Raw genomic sequence first — 19,791 nt, 5'->3', positions numbered from 1 at the left:
AGAGGCACCTATGACATGAGTAAAATGGTCATACTTCACCTCACACAACAGGCTCATGTGAGAAGTACGGCTATTCTTGTCAAGGTTGCATTTATACTCCTTGTGATAATAAGAGATGTCTGCATGTTAGTTACCATGATAAAGGAATTCATGTGCAGTGCCCCTAAATGCTCATGAGACACTATGCATGTGGTTGGTTGCAGTTGCAAGAAGGGCTGAGTGTCATGATGGGCATTTTTGTCACTGGTGGGCAATGAGCTTCCCGGGACAGAAGACTCTGCTATTGCCTGTGGCTCCTGCTGTGCCTTCATGGAACAGCAGGTACCTGGGTACAGAGGCTTACACAGGCTATACATTGCTGCTTCATATGTGTCCTGCACAAGTCAGACCTTTCACATATGCTGTCAGTGAAGGAATGAGCCCTTATAAGGAGATGCCTGAAGATCGATGGGGAATCTGCTTAATTTCTGGTTGGTTGATACTTCAAAGAGAAATGTATTAACCTATATAATGTCTTAATAAAAGGTATTGTAAATTCAAGTACAGTTGTAAATTATGCATTTTTAAGAAATAAGAAGAAAAATGGAAAGTGTTTGGAAGACTTCATTAAAGTATAATTTGGTGCCATCCCAATCACATACTACTATGAAATAAAAAAACCTCTTTGCTTTTTTGTTTACACAAAATGCAACAGGGCATCTCAGTGACTCAAAGGAAAATGAAATGTTCCACAGATATTGTTAGAGGGATATCAGAGACTTCTCGTGTACCAAAACACATTACTTTTTTTTTTTCTTTTCTTTTTTTTTTTTTCCCCCCAGTGTGTGTAGGAAAGATTAGAAGACAAATGAGAAGTTTGTAATGGGAAACAATTTATCAAGAAAGACGGGTCAGGTGGTTTTATCCTATAGAACAGGTGTATAGTTTGGGAGGCACTGCAGCTTACTGTGGCCAATTGCTATAGATTTTTGTGGGTTTAAATTATGGGCATAACACAGTCTAGAAAACAGGTAGATTGGAATCCAGTCTTCCCAATTTAGACACCTTATTTGTATCTAAATTTTAGGCATTTCATGAACCTGTATTAGGCATGCTTCTCAGAGAGGTGTTGGAACATACAAAAAGCAAGCTGTGTTAGACTGTCATTGCAAGAGTTTCATATGAAAGAGTTTCAGAGATAAATAATCAGAGATGTGCCTGAACACTGGTAGATAAGTACACTTATAAGAAAACAGATCTTTTGAAACTGTGTTACTGGATATGCTCAGGTGACAAAAGTTTGATAGCATGACTCTAATGAAGTACGGAGGAATTTTCGGTTTCAAAAGATGGACAAAGCATTTGAATAGAGACAGCGCCACTTCTATTCTAAGAAACATAAAGGCACACAGGTGCAGGGTGAAAAGCGAGTACATTTTGCCTGGGCAAGGCAATTGACAAATGCATCCTATTTATAGCTTATAGGCACTGAAGAAGCTTTATTATCCCTGCTTATGCAAGCTGTAAATTAATGTTGGGTCAGCAGTTTCATTATAGACCTTATTTTCCAGTGTATACTGGACAAATGTTGGTCCAGTCCACAAATAAGTGTACATCTTTTACTGTATTTTTTAAACAAGGATGGAAAAATATCTCAAATCTACTTTGTTCAGTATGAGATTGATCCGGTAAGTAAGCTGGAAAAAAGTTTGTATTTCAACCTGGATGAAGGACATGTGATGGAAATACAGTGGAAATGAAATAGGAAAAAATGCACAAGAAGTGGCAGAGCTTTAAATGAATCAATTGATTTAATTAGATCTATTTGAATAACATGATATCTTTTCTCTTTTCCATTCATGATTAGACCTGTGACAAGCTAAAGATTTATTCTACATATTCATTATAGAAAAGATTTGCTGAATAATTTTACATGAAGCACAGCATAAACCAGCAAGCTATGTTTCTTCATTATTATTCTATACCCCAAATAGTTATTTTGTGAAGGGTAAATGAGGTGTGTAGAAAGTAATTACTTTAAGACTACTTATCTTTTCAATGAACACTGAACAAACAACTTCAATCATTAAGGGGTAGAGATGGTACCAAGCGTAGACCAGGATTTTCTTACTCAAAGTCAATGGTCAATCAGACATGGGCAACATAGCATTTGGGCTAGACCCACAAAAACATGTGGCATTCGAATACCTAGCATTTAACAGCCCTGCCATCTGGTGGAAACACCATCCCTGTGTTCGGTATCCAGAGTCCTTACAGAACAAACAAGAAAAGCTGAAGTGTCAAAGACAGTGACGGACAAGAGAAGAGCATGTGGAGTTATCAAAGCTATTCATTGGAAACTGCAATGGAAGGAAGCAGAACAAGATCCATATTTTCCACTGCAAAGCATGGGAAGATAAAATAAATTTGTAATGAGCAGCCCAGGGAAAAAATCCCAGGATTTGTTCCTCCCACCTCACAGACCAAATTATCAGACTGCAGAAGCAAATGCTCTCCTCCTTGCACTACAGATTTTGGTTGGTGACAGAGCACCAATGGCTCAGTTCCATCAGGACATGCATGGAAGGACTTTCACCATTATCTAGTGGTTAGAGCACATTGGGAAATCAGAAGATGTGGATTTGACTTCTTTCAGGTCAAGGAAGAAACTGAGTTGCCACATGCTGAGAGGTTGCTGCCACTACAAGAGTTGGACTCTGAGTGCAAGGAAGAAGGACTTTGGCTTCTGTGCTTTGTGCTGTCCATCTGTGATAAGTATGCTAAAGAAAATCCTTCAGAGTGAGTCCCTTGTGGTTTTAGTGCACAAGAGATAGTGGAGACAGAGCACTTCGGTTATATGCTGGCAACCATGAAAATCTTAGAGCACGACTTTGCCTACTGAGTTATACACATTTAAGTATTGCATAGTGATTGGAGAATGAGCCCCTTAATTGCCTTCTGGATTTAGGCTTCTAAATTCTGCCTAAATTCCATTTTACAGCCTAAAGCAGACATACTGGATTTCAACTTTGTCTTAGAATCAAGATGAGTTGCTATGAGTTAAAAAATAATTAATTTTTAATTATGGAAAGTTGAAGGTTTCACATTTTTAAATCATTTGTGACAAAAGGTATGCCAGATAAAAAGATTAACAGGTCAATTTAAAATTAACTTTAATTTGAGTTATTTAGCGATTTGACTCTAGAATCTCAGGAAATTCATTCTGCATTAAAAGATGAAATGCTATAACTTTACAGAGGATATTTTGTAACATTCAGAAGTAACAAAGAGCTTATATTGTCTACTTGTCTGTCAAATGCAACACAGTCTTAATCATCATGTTATGGCTAAAGGACTCATTAAACTGTCTGCCAAACAGAGATTTATTAATTTGCATTAGTAGATTCTTTTGAGCATTTCACCTCAATTTGGTCTCTCCCTGACCAAATGTAGGGTTTACTTTTTCAAAAATATGTGTATTGTACTCTATGAATTTTTATGGTCATTTGTGATTGCATTGATTTTTCTACTACTATTCACCAGAAAATTAAAAGAAGTATTTAATTACATTCTCGGATATTAAAACATACAAAAAATTTTCTTTGCACAAAACGTAATGCCGCATGTTTTATTACAGTTCTGGTTTTAGTTGCTTCTGTAAGTTTTAGCAAAATTCCTGAATATAGACATATAAGCACAACAGAAAACAGATTTTTAAATCACAACACACTTTAAGGACGTGTATAGCGTATAAACCTGTGCTCCTAAGTCATGTGCATGAGGTGGCTAGACCATATTTTCCCTTCAGAGAAATATTGCCAATTATTTTCTTTAATAGATTTGTCAATGTTGGTGCTTTAAATTAACTGTCAGTAGATGCTCCCAGTTAATTGTTACTGCATTATTATGTTTCTCTTCCATTAGTGTTTTAAATTGTTAGTAGAGTTGAGGTCCCATTATGGAATTCATGGGGAGATTGAGTCTAGAACAGCAATGATTTTACCTTTCTAAAATTTGATCAGGATCTAAAGTGAATTATGCAATAAATGTAAAATGTTGATTACAAACTATCATAATTATCTTAGAAATGGAACTGCCTTGACAAAACCCATGGTTTTAATCTTTTCAAGTTTGTAGGCTGCCTAAAAATGTAAGCAGAACAGATTTCAGCCAATAGGTGACTCACAGTTATCTTTATTAGAGCCCCCAAAAGCAAAACCCCCGCAGGTCTCTTGTGGATCATCAGTTTTAAAGACCGAAATGATCAGGATGTTCTCACCTCTCATTTCAAAATTAACAACACAATTTCATTCAGTAATTCTGGAAATAATTCTTACTGTGTGCGATTATTAGCAAGACCAACACATTTTGATTCAGCCTGTGACAGGCATGCATCTCTTTCACAAAAATGTTTCTAACTCATTTTAATGGCTTCATCTTTCTCTGTTTTCTTTTTGCACCTGATAAGCCCCTACACTGACTGCTTCCAAACATGCATGTCACATCTTTTTCCGAACTACAGAACAGGCAGACTGCAACGTCTCAAAAAATCTTGACCCTTCAGATTCAAAGAGATATTTTTGTTTTTTTCTATGTTACAAAAAAGCATGAATCAGGAAAGGATTGCTTTTCCACCAATTCTTGAATCAAGAATAAAAACCTGTCAGCCTACATGTTATTTAACCATACAATACTCATTTAAAGATACAAGGGGAAAGCACACAGTAAACCAAGGGTGTATTAAGAAGCCTAGGCAAGCATTCAACATAAATCAAATCAATATGTAAATTTGTGTTTGATTGGGAAACCTGCATTGGCCATGTAAGACCCCAGCAGGGAGTAGAGAGCAGCTATGATAAATGAGTTTACATGCTTCTAAATTCCAATTAAAAATCTTCAAATACAAATGTACCACTGGGATCCAAGCTGATTCATGTGATTGTCTTGTGAATACTGGGACATGCATTTTTTTGCAAATGCAGACCCACTGGACGTAATAACTTGATATGTGATATGCAACAATAAAGTGATTTTAGTTAATTGTTCTTTTAAACTGCGGATGATTTTTCTTTGTGTTGGAGCAACCTTACAATCTCCAAAAATAAAACTCTCCAAATGGATGGCAAATGGGTTTATTGGAAAGTAGAAAATGACAAAGGCGACAGGTGCTCTGTCTGGTGCAAATCTGGAATTGCTCTGGAGGAGGAATGCCAGCTTAAATAGAGTTAAACATGAGATCCATAACTGATATATGTATTGCATTCGCTTTGTTCTAAACAAGAAAATATTTTTTCTCTCTCGGTTAAAATTTCTTATTCCATCAAAAGAATAAACTACCTTTAGAACAGGTGTTATATAGTTGACATACCAAAGGAAGTTATAACTTTGCTGATATTTAAAAACTGGGGGTAAACTTAAAAGTAACTTTGTTTTTAAAATAAAACTAAAAAGAGACTACATTTCTGAACAAAATCAGATGACCACAGGAGTCAGGAAGAAATGCTTTCCCTTCTGACAAGCATTTTTCAGCTATCTGGATTTTCTGAGGGACAGATTTAATTTTCTTCCAAACATCAGTCGTGGGCTGATGCTGGAAGCAGGATGTTCTGCTGTCAGAGACCACACAGGCACAGGCATCCTTCATTGCCCAGTCCAGCCCTCTGCTATCATTTGGAAAACTCTCAAGCTTCATCCTAAAAAAAATAATTCCACTGTTTGCCTTGGTTTGGCTTTCTCAAAGGATTTTCCAGAAAAATTAATGAAAGAAAAGTTCACTAAGGATTACTAGCTACAAAATGAACTCTGCCTCCAGAAGGCCCTTCCTCACAGACCACTGGAAACAGAGATCACACCAGCAACAGAGGCACCCCGCATCTCTCTGTTTTCCCTAGGCAGCAGTGCCTTCTTGTTTTTGTCAGAAAGAGACTCCTGGGCTACACACACCTTTGGTGTGCCTCGGACAGAAGATTTTATATTCTTCATCTGACTGCAATTCTATTTCTGGTGTAAGTTGTCTGATTTTGTTGCCTACTCTTGGGGTTTTCTGGTTTGGTTCTTTTTTTTGGGGGCAGTGGTGTTGGGGTTTGGGTGATTTTTTTTATTTTTTATAGGAATACATTTTAGTTGCAAAAGCAGGACTTGGTCTTCTGCACTTTTGCACCTTTCCCTCAGTGAAGTAGTAACATGCCTGGGACTACAAAATTCTCAATTAATTAGGTTAATCATCTTCCATACAGCTTGGAGTTATTTCAGCAATCAAACAAAAATATTATATCTTTGCAAAATAAAATCAGTACACAAATCCTGAGTATAGCTGTAATGTGTAATCTGGCAGAAAGTATTAGAACAAGGTAGGCAATGTTCAGCAATATATGACAGCACACGTTGGGTACTCTGATTACCTGAGCTGGGAATACAGTTGGGCAAGCCTATGCATTCAAAACAGGGGTGTATTTATTTACTTATTTGGATCTTGTGGGTTTCAAGTATTTATTTATTATTATTTGTTTTGGCTGGGTTTCTTTCAACTCTCAATTTCTGATATCAACTACAAAATGACACCTTCCCAAGAGTGACTAAAACATCAATGAACATTGAAATATACTGTTTTTTTCAGATAAACTGACTACACAATGCTCTTTAAAACCTTCAGAGCATCCTTCTAATTTGCCTCTGATGCTTGAGAAAAAGGTTATGTTCAGGACAGCAAATGTGCCTTTCTCAAGATAAGTTCTGAAAACAAATCGTTTATCATATAGGTCTTCAGAACAGCTGACCTAACAATGCTGATACCACTTTGTACATAACCTAACAAAAAATATCTGAAAAACTGAATCGTGTTGCTACTTCATTTATTACTGCTGCTTTGTGGTATTAATGGAGATATTTTACTTGATCAGTTAGAGACTAGGTTTGCCACAATGCTTTCAAAGCAATTACAGAAACAATCATGAACTCATACTTGCTAATGTCATGTATCATCCTTTCTTGTATAAAAACACTACACTTATGGTCAAACAACATTAGAGGCAAACACCACTTAATTTATGGTCTGTCAGCATTCTGATCTAGTTGTATGCAGCAGTGTGTGACAGCAAGAGAATGGAGGGCAGAGGGACCAATTTATTCTCTCTCATACCAGGTACTTACGACTAAGTTAGAAGTGAAGTCATTCTCCACAGGCGCTGTCAGTGGAGTAGTGGACCACACTCCCCTTGAACTCAGATTTGAAGCAGCCTTTTAAGGTGACCCATTGGCCATTGTGGCAGCCCAACGGGAATAACTGCACACTTTAGCCAAACAACTGAGCTTAGGGAGGGCACAGGGATGCTCAGGAGGTTTTGTTCCCTTCTCAACAATCACAGCCTTCTACCAGGGGAAAATGCAATGAGGATGAAGCAGTGGAGGCAGAAAAGGGGCCTCAAATACGTAGGGAGCCGACTGTGGCATCTACTGGTTCAAAGAGGAGAATCTGCGCTTTCCCTTTCGGAGGTCACAACAGTCAGATCTAGGACATACTTGCTGAGGAGAGGGGCATCAGCTCTCCAAAAGCCCTTGATACAGAAACACAAGGTATTGTACCTACTGATGAATTTATACTATGCGTTACCTCATACCATCTAATCTATAAGGCACAGGTTTTTGACTGTAAGTCTTCTAAAAATAAAGCTGCACTGTGTTATAAGACCTGATTTTTGTCTGTAAGTGACATTACAAAGAGAATGACATTTTTTGACATTACTGTCAAAAAAATAAACAAAACACAATTCAGGGGGATATACTGGTTCAGATCAAAGATAAATATATAACATTCTATGTCCTCTCTTGGATGTTACATGTTTACAAAGGCGTCAGTGAATTTTTTATTACACCAGACTTGTCTGATTGCCATGTTTTACTTCAAAGATGATCAAAGATTACTTCCAGCTAACAGGCAAACATGACAGACATTAACAAGGAATGTTAGAGCCCAGTGTTCAGAACTGTGATAATGGGTGGGGGGTAGCAACACATTGCATTCTTGACTATTCATTTTTTCTAACTTTTGAACAGTCAACAAAAGAAGTGATTGGCAACAAATATTAAATTAAGCAGGAACAAAGAAGGCCCTTGAAACTATAATGAATATGCAACTCTTTCTGAGGGAAGACACTGCTGAAAGCAATGAGATTTCATGAAATAAGAGCTATGGCTTAAGCTATAATGAAACAATAAATACATTCTTCACGAATATGAAAAGACATTTCCAATTTTTCATTGTCAGATGTTGGCTCCTATATTACTGCAATCTGCCAACCTGCACTACGGGGTTTAAACAAAATAGAAGAGATAAGACTGCAAATTTTTTAATATAACAGTATGTGAAAAAATAACCATAATTTTTATCTTACTTCTTTGAGCATATGACAGATAAAACATGTTTCAGAAGTGGGTAACCAAAATCTTATGCCGGAGTGTATTTTATGTCTGATAACCTACTAGGATGGCAATCTGCTTGCTTATTTGTGTCTTGTCCTGGGAATATTTCCATAGGACACTGAATGCATGTGACATCATCTGATTACAAATAAGACAACATTCAGTCATTAGAAAGCTAAACTGCACAAAGAGGCTTTACACCTTTTAATGGGAAATTTTCTACCTTTCTTCTCGGATGGCTGAACCTTCAGGAGACTATGGTTGCAAACTAACTTGCATAGAAAATAACCCTATAAATGTAGGTGGATTATTACAATTTTTATTTTATGGACCATAAAAGATCACATTCATACCTGATCAATCCCAGAAACTCAAGTTACTTTTGGAAAATTGCTCATGAAATCTTGTCTGTACAATATCTGTACAGATCTGTTGCCGACAATGCTCATTTCACGTGTAGGAGCAGGGAAACTAGTATTGGTTTGGTGGGCATAGTGGTGTTGGGTTGATGGCTGGACTTGGTGATCTTAAGGTCTTTTCCAACCTTAATGATTCTGGGATTCTGGGATATGTCTATGAAGATGAATATCATATCTGGAACATCATATAGACTTTCTACTTTTTTACTCCTTAGTCCCTCTCTCTTTTTACGTCACCACCCCATGCTGCTCTGTCCTTGGTTCTTTCCTTCCTGTTTTTCTTATCTTTCTTTTAGTTGTTTTTCTCACTTCTTTGGTTTGTTTTTTTTTCTTCTCTCTAGCTCTTCCTTCTTTCCTCTTTCTGAATCCCCTATTCCATTTTATTATTTACCTTCTCTCTCAGTCATTTTATTCTTCCTCCAACCTTACTTCTCTGAATCTTCCTTTATCTGGTGCCTGTTTTACTCCCCACTCCCACCCCCCCCACCCCCCCCACTTATTATTGCTCTAGTCTTTAATCTGCCCCTCACTTCCCATCTGTTCATTATCTCCAGGTTGTCCATCTCATTCCATTACAGACAGACCATGTTGCTTCTTGCTGCCCACATAAGATACAAGGAGTCTTTCAGCTGGCCTGCTTTTCTTCATTCCACTGTATCTTTCTCACACCACATCCCACTTCGTAGTGAATGTTAATAGCAACTTTAAAATATTTTTACCAAAAATAAAAAAATACAGTCCTGGATCTGTGAAAAAAGAAGATGACAGGGCCACTTAGCTTTTGTGTGAGGTGCCAAAGATACAGTCTTGCTTTTGTTGACTCTATTTCACCTTGCCGCTGTTGCTGACATTCCAGAGAACTTATGTATTTCAGCAGTCTTTATGCTCTATCTTTTAAACATATGCATTTATAGAAGCTATCAAGAACAGTCTGGAGAAGATTGCCCATTGGACTGGCTGAGGAACTGAGAAACGCTTTGTGTAAAAGAAAAAGAGCACAGAGGTAATATTTTATAAAGCTTTTTTTTTTTATTTTAGAGGAGGTTTTGGGTTTTAGACCCTGCTAAGCAATTTCAACTTTTGTGGAGTCTCCAGTATGCTTTGGGATCACTGCCTGGAGTGTGACTGAATAGCAATGACTCTTAGTCATAACACAATTTATCTAAGCAAGATTATGGCACAAACATCTCTTCCATTTTGGTGGTTCTTTGCCTCTGGAAGGTAATGATGGGATAAGAATTCAAGACTACAGATTCAGGCACATTTGGAAGTCCCAAACTGTTTAAACAAATCACTGAAGCAATTTGAAACAATAAGCATTTAAATAATTTTAAATCAGTAATTTTAAATCAAGTTTGGAAAACGAAGTTTCCTAGTTTTCTGCTGTTCAGGGAGCGAGAGGCGCAGCACAGCTACTAAAAGGTTTTCTGTGGAAGCTGAGTTAAATGCAGTCCTTGCAGCTGATACATGTGAGCTTAGTCACTAAAAGCAAAGTAGGTTTTCTTGTAAGGGTAGATTAGGATATTGTTTCTTGCAGTACCATTTTACTGCAGATTTCTATTTTACGTTTCAAAGATTTCCTTGTCTAGAATGTTCTGGTTTACAAGGAAAGCACAAAGTACATGGAAGCTGGCATGCTGGGTTGGTGAAAAGAATATGTGTGGCTCTTTGCTAACAAATAATTTCTTAAAGCTCTACTATCCAAACAAACTAAAGCACATGAAACTTCTTTAGATGTTAGGTTCTTTATGTTTTTATGTGGTACTTACTTGCAACCTATAGATATAATAATTTGGAAATCTACAACTGTACAGCCACAGAACAATATGAAGGAAAAGGTGTTAGTTTTAAAAAAACATACTCTGTTGTTCTTTTAACATGCAAGACTTTAATTTCTTTTGATGTAAATTCTTTAATTTGTGATGAGACAAAAATCAAACTGTATTTTTAATACTCCCCCCGTTTTTCTAGCAGAATAATGTAGAATTTTGTTCCACAACTTTCAAATGAGAAATATTTTGCTAGTATTTTAACAATTTTTTTCAATTTTTGTCCATTTTCATTTTGATAAAAATTGACTCTTAAGTAACTGTTGCCCTAGAAAAGTAGCATTTATGGCCAACAGTGAACTGGTTTTTTGTTTTCAGCAGACTTTACTTCAGACATGATCAGTTAAGTTGCTGACTTCACGTCTGCATGATACTTTATACTTGGTAATTACTTCCAAAAGTGTTTGTTAAAAAATTGATCCTTATGATGCATGTCGACAGATATTGAGCTGAAGAATTTGCTCTCTGAAGTGTGTAGGTTTGCAGTGTGCAGGAAGTATCGGGCAGTGATGCAGGTAATTATCACCTGATGTGACAACGTCATGGTACTGTAAGCCACAATGCCTAATCTTTAGTTGGATGTATATGAGCCTTGAGATCCTCTGACAAAAATGAAATTAACTCCTGTCACTTCAGTAAGGAACTAGAAGGGAGATATTAAAAAAACCCATAAATATTAGAAGTCCCTGAAAGCTAATGAACCAGTTTCCTTTAGCTGAAATGACAGAGTGTCTGCCAAGAAATCCAAGGGCCCAGTCTATGTTTCTCTCTCTAAAGCAATTAGTCAATCAGTACCTTCACAGATCTGTGAAACAATCTGTCCTATTTCATATGTCTGTGCAAGAATTACTTTAAAGTGATAAGGTTACTGCAGTGACGCCTGGCAAAGACTTTTACAATAGGGCTGTATGCTGTTAAGAGTCACCAGCAGCATGCTAAGAAATGTCAACTGTAATTAAACCCAACCATTTTCAAATATATGCCATGCTTTGGAAATGGTGAAGAATGCTTTTTACAGTAAGAATTCTCAGCCCTGTGAGTACAGACATTTTTTAAGATTTTTTTTTTTTCTTTTTGTGGGAGGAAGATTTTTTTTCTTTTTCTTTTGGCAACACCATTTTGGAAGATACTTATTCATTAAGGCAATTGTATCAAAAATCACAGAACTGCAGGTTTCTTCTCTAAACTTGTCAGTTCTTATTGAGCTTGCATTTAAGGATTGTCCCTGCATGTAATTCTGAGTACATGGCATAGAAACTATTTTAAAGATTTTTGAAACACTTTGGCAAAACATTCATTTATTGAAAAGTGACATTTCAAAGTACTGAATTGAAATTGTGTTCAGCTTTTGGCAAGCAGTTTTGGAAAAAATCAAAAATACAAGTTTGTAAATGGTTAAAGACTTGCTTCTAAAATAAAACATTTAAATGTTGCAGACTAATTTCACATAAGGATACAGTTTCCATTTGCAAAGATAAGAAGATGATAATGGCTCCCCTATACCCAGTTCATTTAACTCTCCATGTACTGCCCTGATGTAGTAATTTAAACATGATCCTCCTTGATTCCAGGCAAGCATTTTAGCAACAGAGGTGTAAGGTGCTCCAGGTCAAAAGTGTCTCAGTGTGTGAAGTTTATAACTGGAGCAGTGTCTGGGACTTGGATTTTTCATTCACTAGAGAGGGTTCTTTGGCCACTTTCATGCCTAATAAGTATTTGGCTGGTCATTAAAAAATGTAACAGAGACAATTGAAAACATTGCCTGCAGTCATCTTCATAATCCCATATCCTCATCCAGTACACTGATCTGGAGATAGTAGACCTGTAAGTATTTTTTCACAGTATGGTCAAAGTACGTTTTGAGAGTCTGAGAGGTATGGTGATGGCAAAGATTTGTTATTGTGTAAGACGGGTATGTGCCTATGTGTGCCAGGGCAGTGCTGGCCTGCATCACTTATGTATCTGAAGAGATTAGCATGGTACCGAGTGCTGTCTTGGCACAATTTTTCAACTCAGAATTGGCACTGTTATTATGGCTGTGCTTTGGACAGTGGGGCAGAAAACCAAAAAGTGAAGACTTTTGTACTAGTTTGCTCACATATTTACTCAATTAAAACCTATTGCTTTTCAAAGTTACGTTAAGACTGAACATGATGCTGAAGGTTGAATCCCACTCCTGTTGAAGTCAATTCATTCACTTGGTTAGGGCCAGTATTTTGTCATAATGAAATGTCAGCTGTCCCCTGCAGACAGCAAGTAGCTTTTAAATGTGATAAAGCACTTCTCTTACCTTCTAGTAAAATAGTTTGGAAACTGTGCCATTGGTTAATGAGAGGTTTCTGTTGAGGAAATTCCTCTCAGCTCCAACATATTTTCTCTTTTGACAATATTTGGCTTTACTGTAAAATTCTTACAGTTATCTCAAATAAAAAAATTACTTGGGTCTACCCTTTTAGAAAAGTGGACTGAAGACAACAGGAGAATACGTTAATACCATTTAAGTGAAATAAAATTTCTTGAATGCCTTCATGCCTGAATTGGCTATTTAGAAAGTAAGGTGTTTCACATTATATATAAAATGTTGAAGAAAAGAATGAAGAAAATATATTATAACAAATTTTATTCCTTTTTGTTCACTTAACGCACATAAAACTTAATTCTGTGTTGTTATTTTAAAGTGACATTAACTAACCAGAAATTTTTAAAGAACCAAAGTGCAAGCTTCACACTACCTCAGTACCTGTTGCTGTTTTGATTGATAGATATTTTGATTTTAATTTTTACTTATTGATATTTGCACAAAAAGAGTGAAGACCGCTTTTAAAGTCTTCACTGCTTTTATATACAAAAGCATGATATAATTATGCATTTATTCCTATGAGGTTCATTATCATGCAACTCTTTCTGGTATGAATGAGTATCTTGAAAGAGATAACATCTTGGCCCTCTCAGAGTGAAGAGACATATTTTCTGCCTGAAAATAGCATCCTCACAACCAGCAACAGTAAGTTTCATAAACTCTGAGAACCTTTCAGGATGATTACCCTCCCAGCAAAAAAAGTTGAGAATCAATTCATTATTGTCCTTAGCTCAACACAAACCTGTAAAAGAAGCCTGCATTTTTCAATGCCAACACACAAATTTGAATCAAGACAGCTTTCAACATGCAGCTACTATGATTTTTTTTCTCTTTTACTGGTTCTAGTAGACCATTAATGAAATATTTACCTGACTAGTGTGGCTCTCCCTATGTCTTTGAATCGATGATCCTGCCGTAGTGCTGGCTGACAGTCTTGAATATTCATTTTCCTCTGGTAAACCTAAAGCACAACAATACTAATTTATAATCTGACATTTATGCATTGGCTGATTTCAGCATGAGTTTCAAAAGACCTTGATGTGTTTTACTAAAAAAGAATGAAAAAATCACACATTTGCCTAGATATTTGCCATTTCCATGCTTGCTGAAACTGGTACAACTACTATTTACCAAGTATGAATAGCATCATAGGTATGCATGCTGGTTTACAGAAGGAGCAATAGTATTGAAAGAGCCTACAAATAACACATTACCTATACACTGGCCAGGGACTCCTCCTGCAATGCGGAAATCCCTGGCTCCCCTTCCCCTGGCTCCTTTTCATCGCAGAAGCAATGCAAAGGGAATGGAACACAGGCCTGCAGTTGGCTCTCAAATTAATGTCTCAAGGTCACACGGGAAGTCGATAGTAGGTCCAGGACTTACAACTTCATCTCCTCAGTACAGAGGTTTTTTGTAATTCTTGTATTGTTGCACTCTCCATGTGGGAATTAGCTGCCCAAAATTTAGCTGTGTAAAAACCAGTCATCCAGTGTAAAAGAGCCAGGTAGTCTCCCTCTGTAGTCAAGAGAAACAAACACCTCTGCACAGTGATCCTAGAGCGAGGCTCACTGCCAGCACTTCCCCATTACTTCTGCCAGAGTGGGAAGACCATTCACATAGCACTACAGAGGATCTGAAGGTGGGATGAGGAGAAGCAAAGGCAGAAGCAGAAACACAGTGAGTCCATGATAGGTGTTATTAAGCCCCTCACAAACTAGAATCACAGACACCATGGTAGGTCTGATATCCAGTAATTTCGGTATTGCTTTGTCTAGCATATATTCCAAATTTTCATGCTACTATGGCATGCATAACTAGCATATCACTACTCCTTCTTTAGTCAACTGAACAGAGCTAGCCACCAGGAGAAGAGGATTCATCCTGGTAAGAGATATGCAAGTTAAATTGTTCTCAGTAGATCACCTGAGATTTACTAACTAGAAATGGATAACATCTAATCTGAAGCATTTGATTAGGCTATGCATCTACCTTTTGTGTGGCTCAAACTAGGCAAGGTGATTCTGGGCCTAGATATGTAACTCTTAGATAAGAAAAAATGAGGCCAGCCCCACTCTTTGCCTATCATGCACAACATATACAGAATTATAATGGAAAAAATTCAAAGTTCAAATGCAATGAATCATAAACTACTTATGGGATTATGTACTGCACTAGACATAGTTCTGTTTCATGTTCAGTTTCTTGTTCAATCATGAAACTGGCATAGAAACACACTGTGAAACATGTTTGTCTTCCAACCTGCTATTTTCAGTATGAAAAAAGGTTTTTTATTTTTTTATTTTGATAAATGAGCATTAACTCTTATATGGTTACTGATATATGATGTAACTTATGAAAATATAAATTGCATGAATAGTCCCATAAAATAACTTGACTTTGTGAGAAAATGGAACAAGAATTTTAAAGATAAGGAATGCTCCTTATTCCTTTTTAGCCTCTCTACCCTGCTTTTAGTTCTCCCCTTATAATGGTGTACCTCCACAGCTTTGTGACTAGGGACAGCTGGGTTTTTCGATTCGTTCTTCTAAATAAAGCTTGTGTAAAATACATACATATGGATCTTTTTCTACAGCTTCAAATCATCTGGACTTCCTCTGGACACACACAGGCAGTGAAGAAGGTGAAACCCCTGCTTGCAGCTCAGGAGCCAGGTCAAATCTTGTGAGAATCCATAATTTCGGTCTTTTCTGCCTAGTGCAGAAAGGGAGTCTGACCCTGTTCTCTCAGTGATTTGAACTATGTGTTGTTTCGAGGTGGTGTTATCACTTTTTGAAGCTGGTCCATGATATATTAGGTATGTACTGGGGCAAGGTCTGATGTTCAAGGTTTCCAGTATACTAGGCTTGTAAAATATATGTAAGTTACCACTATTCTGTTCTTACCGATATTATATTACCTGTCCTCCAACTTAAAATTCTCCCTCAGCAAAATCGCTTATTTTTAGTCAAATAAAATGCTTGAAATAAATTTCCCTCCAAAAATCCAGTTTTTGTCAACACAAAACAAATCCCATTTTTTCAAATAATTTCCTGAACTAATAATTTATTCACATGGCTTCAGTTTGGATACATTTCAAACAAAGTAATAAAAAATTATCCACATATTAATGAAAAATGCCTTTTTAAAGTAGGTGTTATTCATTTAATTCAAATAAAAGATATAATGTAAGATATTTGCTTGATTCTAGACCACCATAAATGAACAAAAATATTTTCCTAGGCCAGCAGCATGTTTTGAAAAAGATATTGCTTTTGCACTATATTCATACACTTTAGGATCTACCGCCCATGACAGCCTTGAGCTAAGAATAAGGTTATCAATGATTTTCTGTTTATTTCTACGAAAAGCACTTTGATAAGAGGTCTTATCAAATACGTAAAGTTTCCATGTACAGCAACAGCACATTGTCACAGACATGGCAAGCAGAGGCTTCGTGGAGTTCGGAAAGATAAATGGAGTAGCTGATTACATTCTGAGAGTTTTCCTTTACGTACACCTAAGTAAATATTAGGATACCACAGCTGTGCATTGAATAAGACCTTGCTTAATTCAGCACAAGGTTGGAAGCATCATTTTAGCAGGGGCAGGGGCAGAACTACAAGAACATAAGCTAATCGGGGGTTCAGGCTGGAGCACAAATTACACCATCTGGACTGGGCTTTCTCGCAGCTATTCTCAAGTTACCAAAAATCAGTCTAATTTGGCATTTTTTTGGCAAAATTACACTTGCTAACATTATGACTGCAATTATATGTGATGGTGAAAATGATAGCAAGGAATATGATTCAATCAATAATCTCTAACTGCAGAAGTTAAATGAAATAAATGCACTCTATTTTTTTCACATAATCAAGAATTCAGCCTCGTTCCAAGCAATATGTGTATTCAAACTAGAAACCCAATCCTTTACCCACTTACTCCATGTAACGTCTTTTCTATATTGCTTCAAGGGAAGATCCCACACTCAATCCCTGATCTTCTTCTTATACTTCCTATTTCCCATTTCTGTCCTGTTCTCAGATACTCCTCTTAGGATCCTTCAGACAAATAACCTGGATCTCAAATATTGAGATCTAGATCACTGGACATCTAGAAGTGGTTCAGTGGTTGCAGAGAACCTCCAGTGTCACAGGCTCTGCTATCCCTGAACTGGTGACCCTGCACCTCCTGGCCTCCAACATCCATATTTGCAAAACAACAGCAACACCACAGAGTCTCTAGGTCACAGTATCACAGAATCACAGAATCACTAAGGTTGGAAAAGACCTGTAAGATCATCAAGTCCAACCTAAAAAAAAAAAAAACCCAAACAAAAAAAAACCCACCAAAAAAAAAACCCCACCAAAAAAAAAAGCAAACCACCCACAAAAAACAAACCACAACACACCAAAAACCAACCCACCCAACACCACACAGCACCATGCCCATCAAGCCACATCCCACAATGCCACATCCACACGCTCCTTGAATACCTCCAGGGAGGGTGACTCTACCACCTCCCTGGGCAGCTTATTCCAATGTTTCACTACTCTCTCAGTAAAGAACTTTTTCCTAATATCTAGCCTGAACCTCCCCTGGCGCAACTTGAGGCCATTTCCTCTAGTCCTGTCACTCATCACTTGGGAGAAGAGACCAACACCCACCTCTCTGCAACCTCCTTTCAGGTAGTTGTAGAGAGCGATGAGGTCTCCCCTCAGCCTCCTCTTGTCCAGGCTAAACAACCCCAGTTGTCTCAGCCGCTCCTCATAAGACTTGTGCTCCAGACCCCTCACCAGCTTCATCGCCCTTCTCTGGACATGCTCCAGCACCTCAATGTCTTTCTTCTAGTGAGGGGCCCAAAACTGAACACAGTATTCGAGGTGCAGCCTCACCAGCACCGAGTACAGGGGCACGATCACCTCCCTGCTCCTGCTGGCCACACCATTTCTGATACAGGCCAGGATGCCGTTGGCCTTCTTGGCCACCTGGGCACACTGCTGGCTCATATTCAGCCGGCTGTCAATCAACACCCCCAGGTCCTTTTCTGCGGGGGAGCTTTCACAGTCCTTGCAACTGTGGCCACACATCATTTCCCAAACCTTCTACCTTCCTCCATTATTCATGCACAGGTTCACGCACAGGCTGGACCTACTGCTCAGCTCCACTTGATACATTGGCTGCTATAGTGTGAAAGAGGCATCACTGGGAAAGGCAAGATGTAAGGCTCTGTGCTCAACAGCATGTAGCCTGAGTCATGGTGACATGCCCCTTTTCTGTCAGGTTATCTGCTGTGACACCTCTCCCATTCTGCGACTTGTTGCCTGATGGGCTTAGATCTGGTGGTAAGTTTCAGGAGACTCTGTAGCAGACTGTAGCCCACAGGTGACCTGCTTAGACAGAATGGCTGCTTTCTCGACAGCTAAAGTTAGACAAGACTAATCCCCTTACCTGAATAATGCATAGGGCTTTTGGTGAAACAGAAAACAGGTTCTTACAGTTACTCTTATGCTGATCTGCATAATCTAGATAGTCAGTCCATTCACATGGAGCTCCATACACAAGCAGTGGACCTTGGTTATAACTGAAGAGAAGTTATAATCAGAGAGGCTTCCTTCGAGGGACAGCAGCGTGCCAATGGAGCTGGATGAACAGCACAGTGCGAAGTGTATGCCTGTATGACCGTTAGGCACAATGCAGCACGATGCTCCTGCAGTCCAACAGGGCTGTCTCATCTATACAGTTTCTACTCTAATTTTCTCTTGGGTTACACAAAGTACCTCTACAACACACTCCCCTGGGGGTAAAGAACTGTCAGATACCTGGGGATTTTCTCCCTTTCACTAACCAAAGGTTAGGTCACCTCAGTCACTTATTATAGTTGTCATATTTAAACATTTCACTTAATAATTAAATGCTCCTCTATATCCTATTAGGTACTAGTTGGAAATGACAACAAATTCTAGTAAACTTTTACCTGCAGTGTCTGAGTGTCTCCCACCAGAGGATTTGCTGTTTCAGGTGATTTAGGATCACAACTTCCAGCATTGTAACGTAAAAGGTTATTACAGGCTTTCTGATTACTCGTTCTGTTTGCACAAGAAATAGCAAAAAAAGGTCTTCCTTTCAGACTAAAAACTCTGGTAGGCGTGGAAGATTTGTGGCAGAAAAGTAACAGTTTGATAGCACAGAGCTGTAGAAAGGTGTTACTCCTAATACTAAAGACAAACTAAAGAAGAGGAGGATTACATTATACAAAATGAAAAAGGAACTTCTATTAAAATTCTGAACTAACAGCAGTGCCAGAAATTAAGCTCAGCTTCCGAAAGCAACACAGCATTAATCTGTTTGGAAGCCGAGCCAGCCAGCTTTTTAGCCGCTTAGTAATGGTTTTCTAAAGAATTCATCAGGTTATAAGTAAGATTAACATCTTGGTCAAAATGATTATTCTTATGACCATAGTGACTTTAAGTTTCATGATGTTTCGGAGGAGTGGTCCTGACACTTCATTCATGACAGTAAAAGACTAGTCTTATTTAAGAAATTGCTTCTGTATTAACTCATGAGTAATGTATGAATTTAGACTTTAGCTCTATTAGTGGAAAGTAGGTTATATAGTTGCTCTGTGTAACAGTGGGAAGCAGATTACTCTATATTCAAGAGTTTTGTAATCTCAGTATCAACTATTTAATAATGCGTTTCAGGTTTTATTTTCCTCAAAGCTAGAGGAGTTTGGTATATGTAACAAAGAAATGAAAAAGTATTTTACATGGAAACATCTCATGAC

At 37.8% G+C, this 19,791-nt stretch overlaps 1 protein-coding gene across 1 annotated transcript in view; it reads right to left on the bottom strand.

Annotated features, from left to right (window-relative positions):
- Nucleotides 1-19,791, bottom strand: part of MYO16 (myosin XVI) — a 301,679-nt gene that overhangs the window by 1,982 nt on the left and 279,906 nt on the right. The window contains exon 33 of the mRNA XM_059817431.1: nt 13,874-13,965. Coding sequence (XP_059673414.1) covers nt 13,874-13,965 — 92 coding nt within the window. The remainder of the gene's footprint in view (nt 1-13,873; nt 13,966-19,791) is intronic.

Source organism: Gavia stellata, chromosome 1, assembly GCF_030936135.1.
Source record: "Gavia stellata isolate bGavSte3 chromosome 1, bGavSte3.hap2, whole genome shotgun sequence".
NCBI classification, from domain to species: domain Eukaryota; kingdom Metazoa; phylum Chordata; class Aves; order Gaviiformes; family Gaviidae; genus Gavia; species Gavia stellata.
Note: the sequence above shows the minus strand (reverse complement) of the source record. Positions and strands in the feature narration are given on the sequence as shown.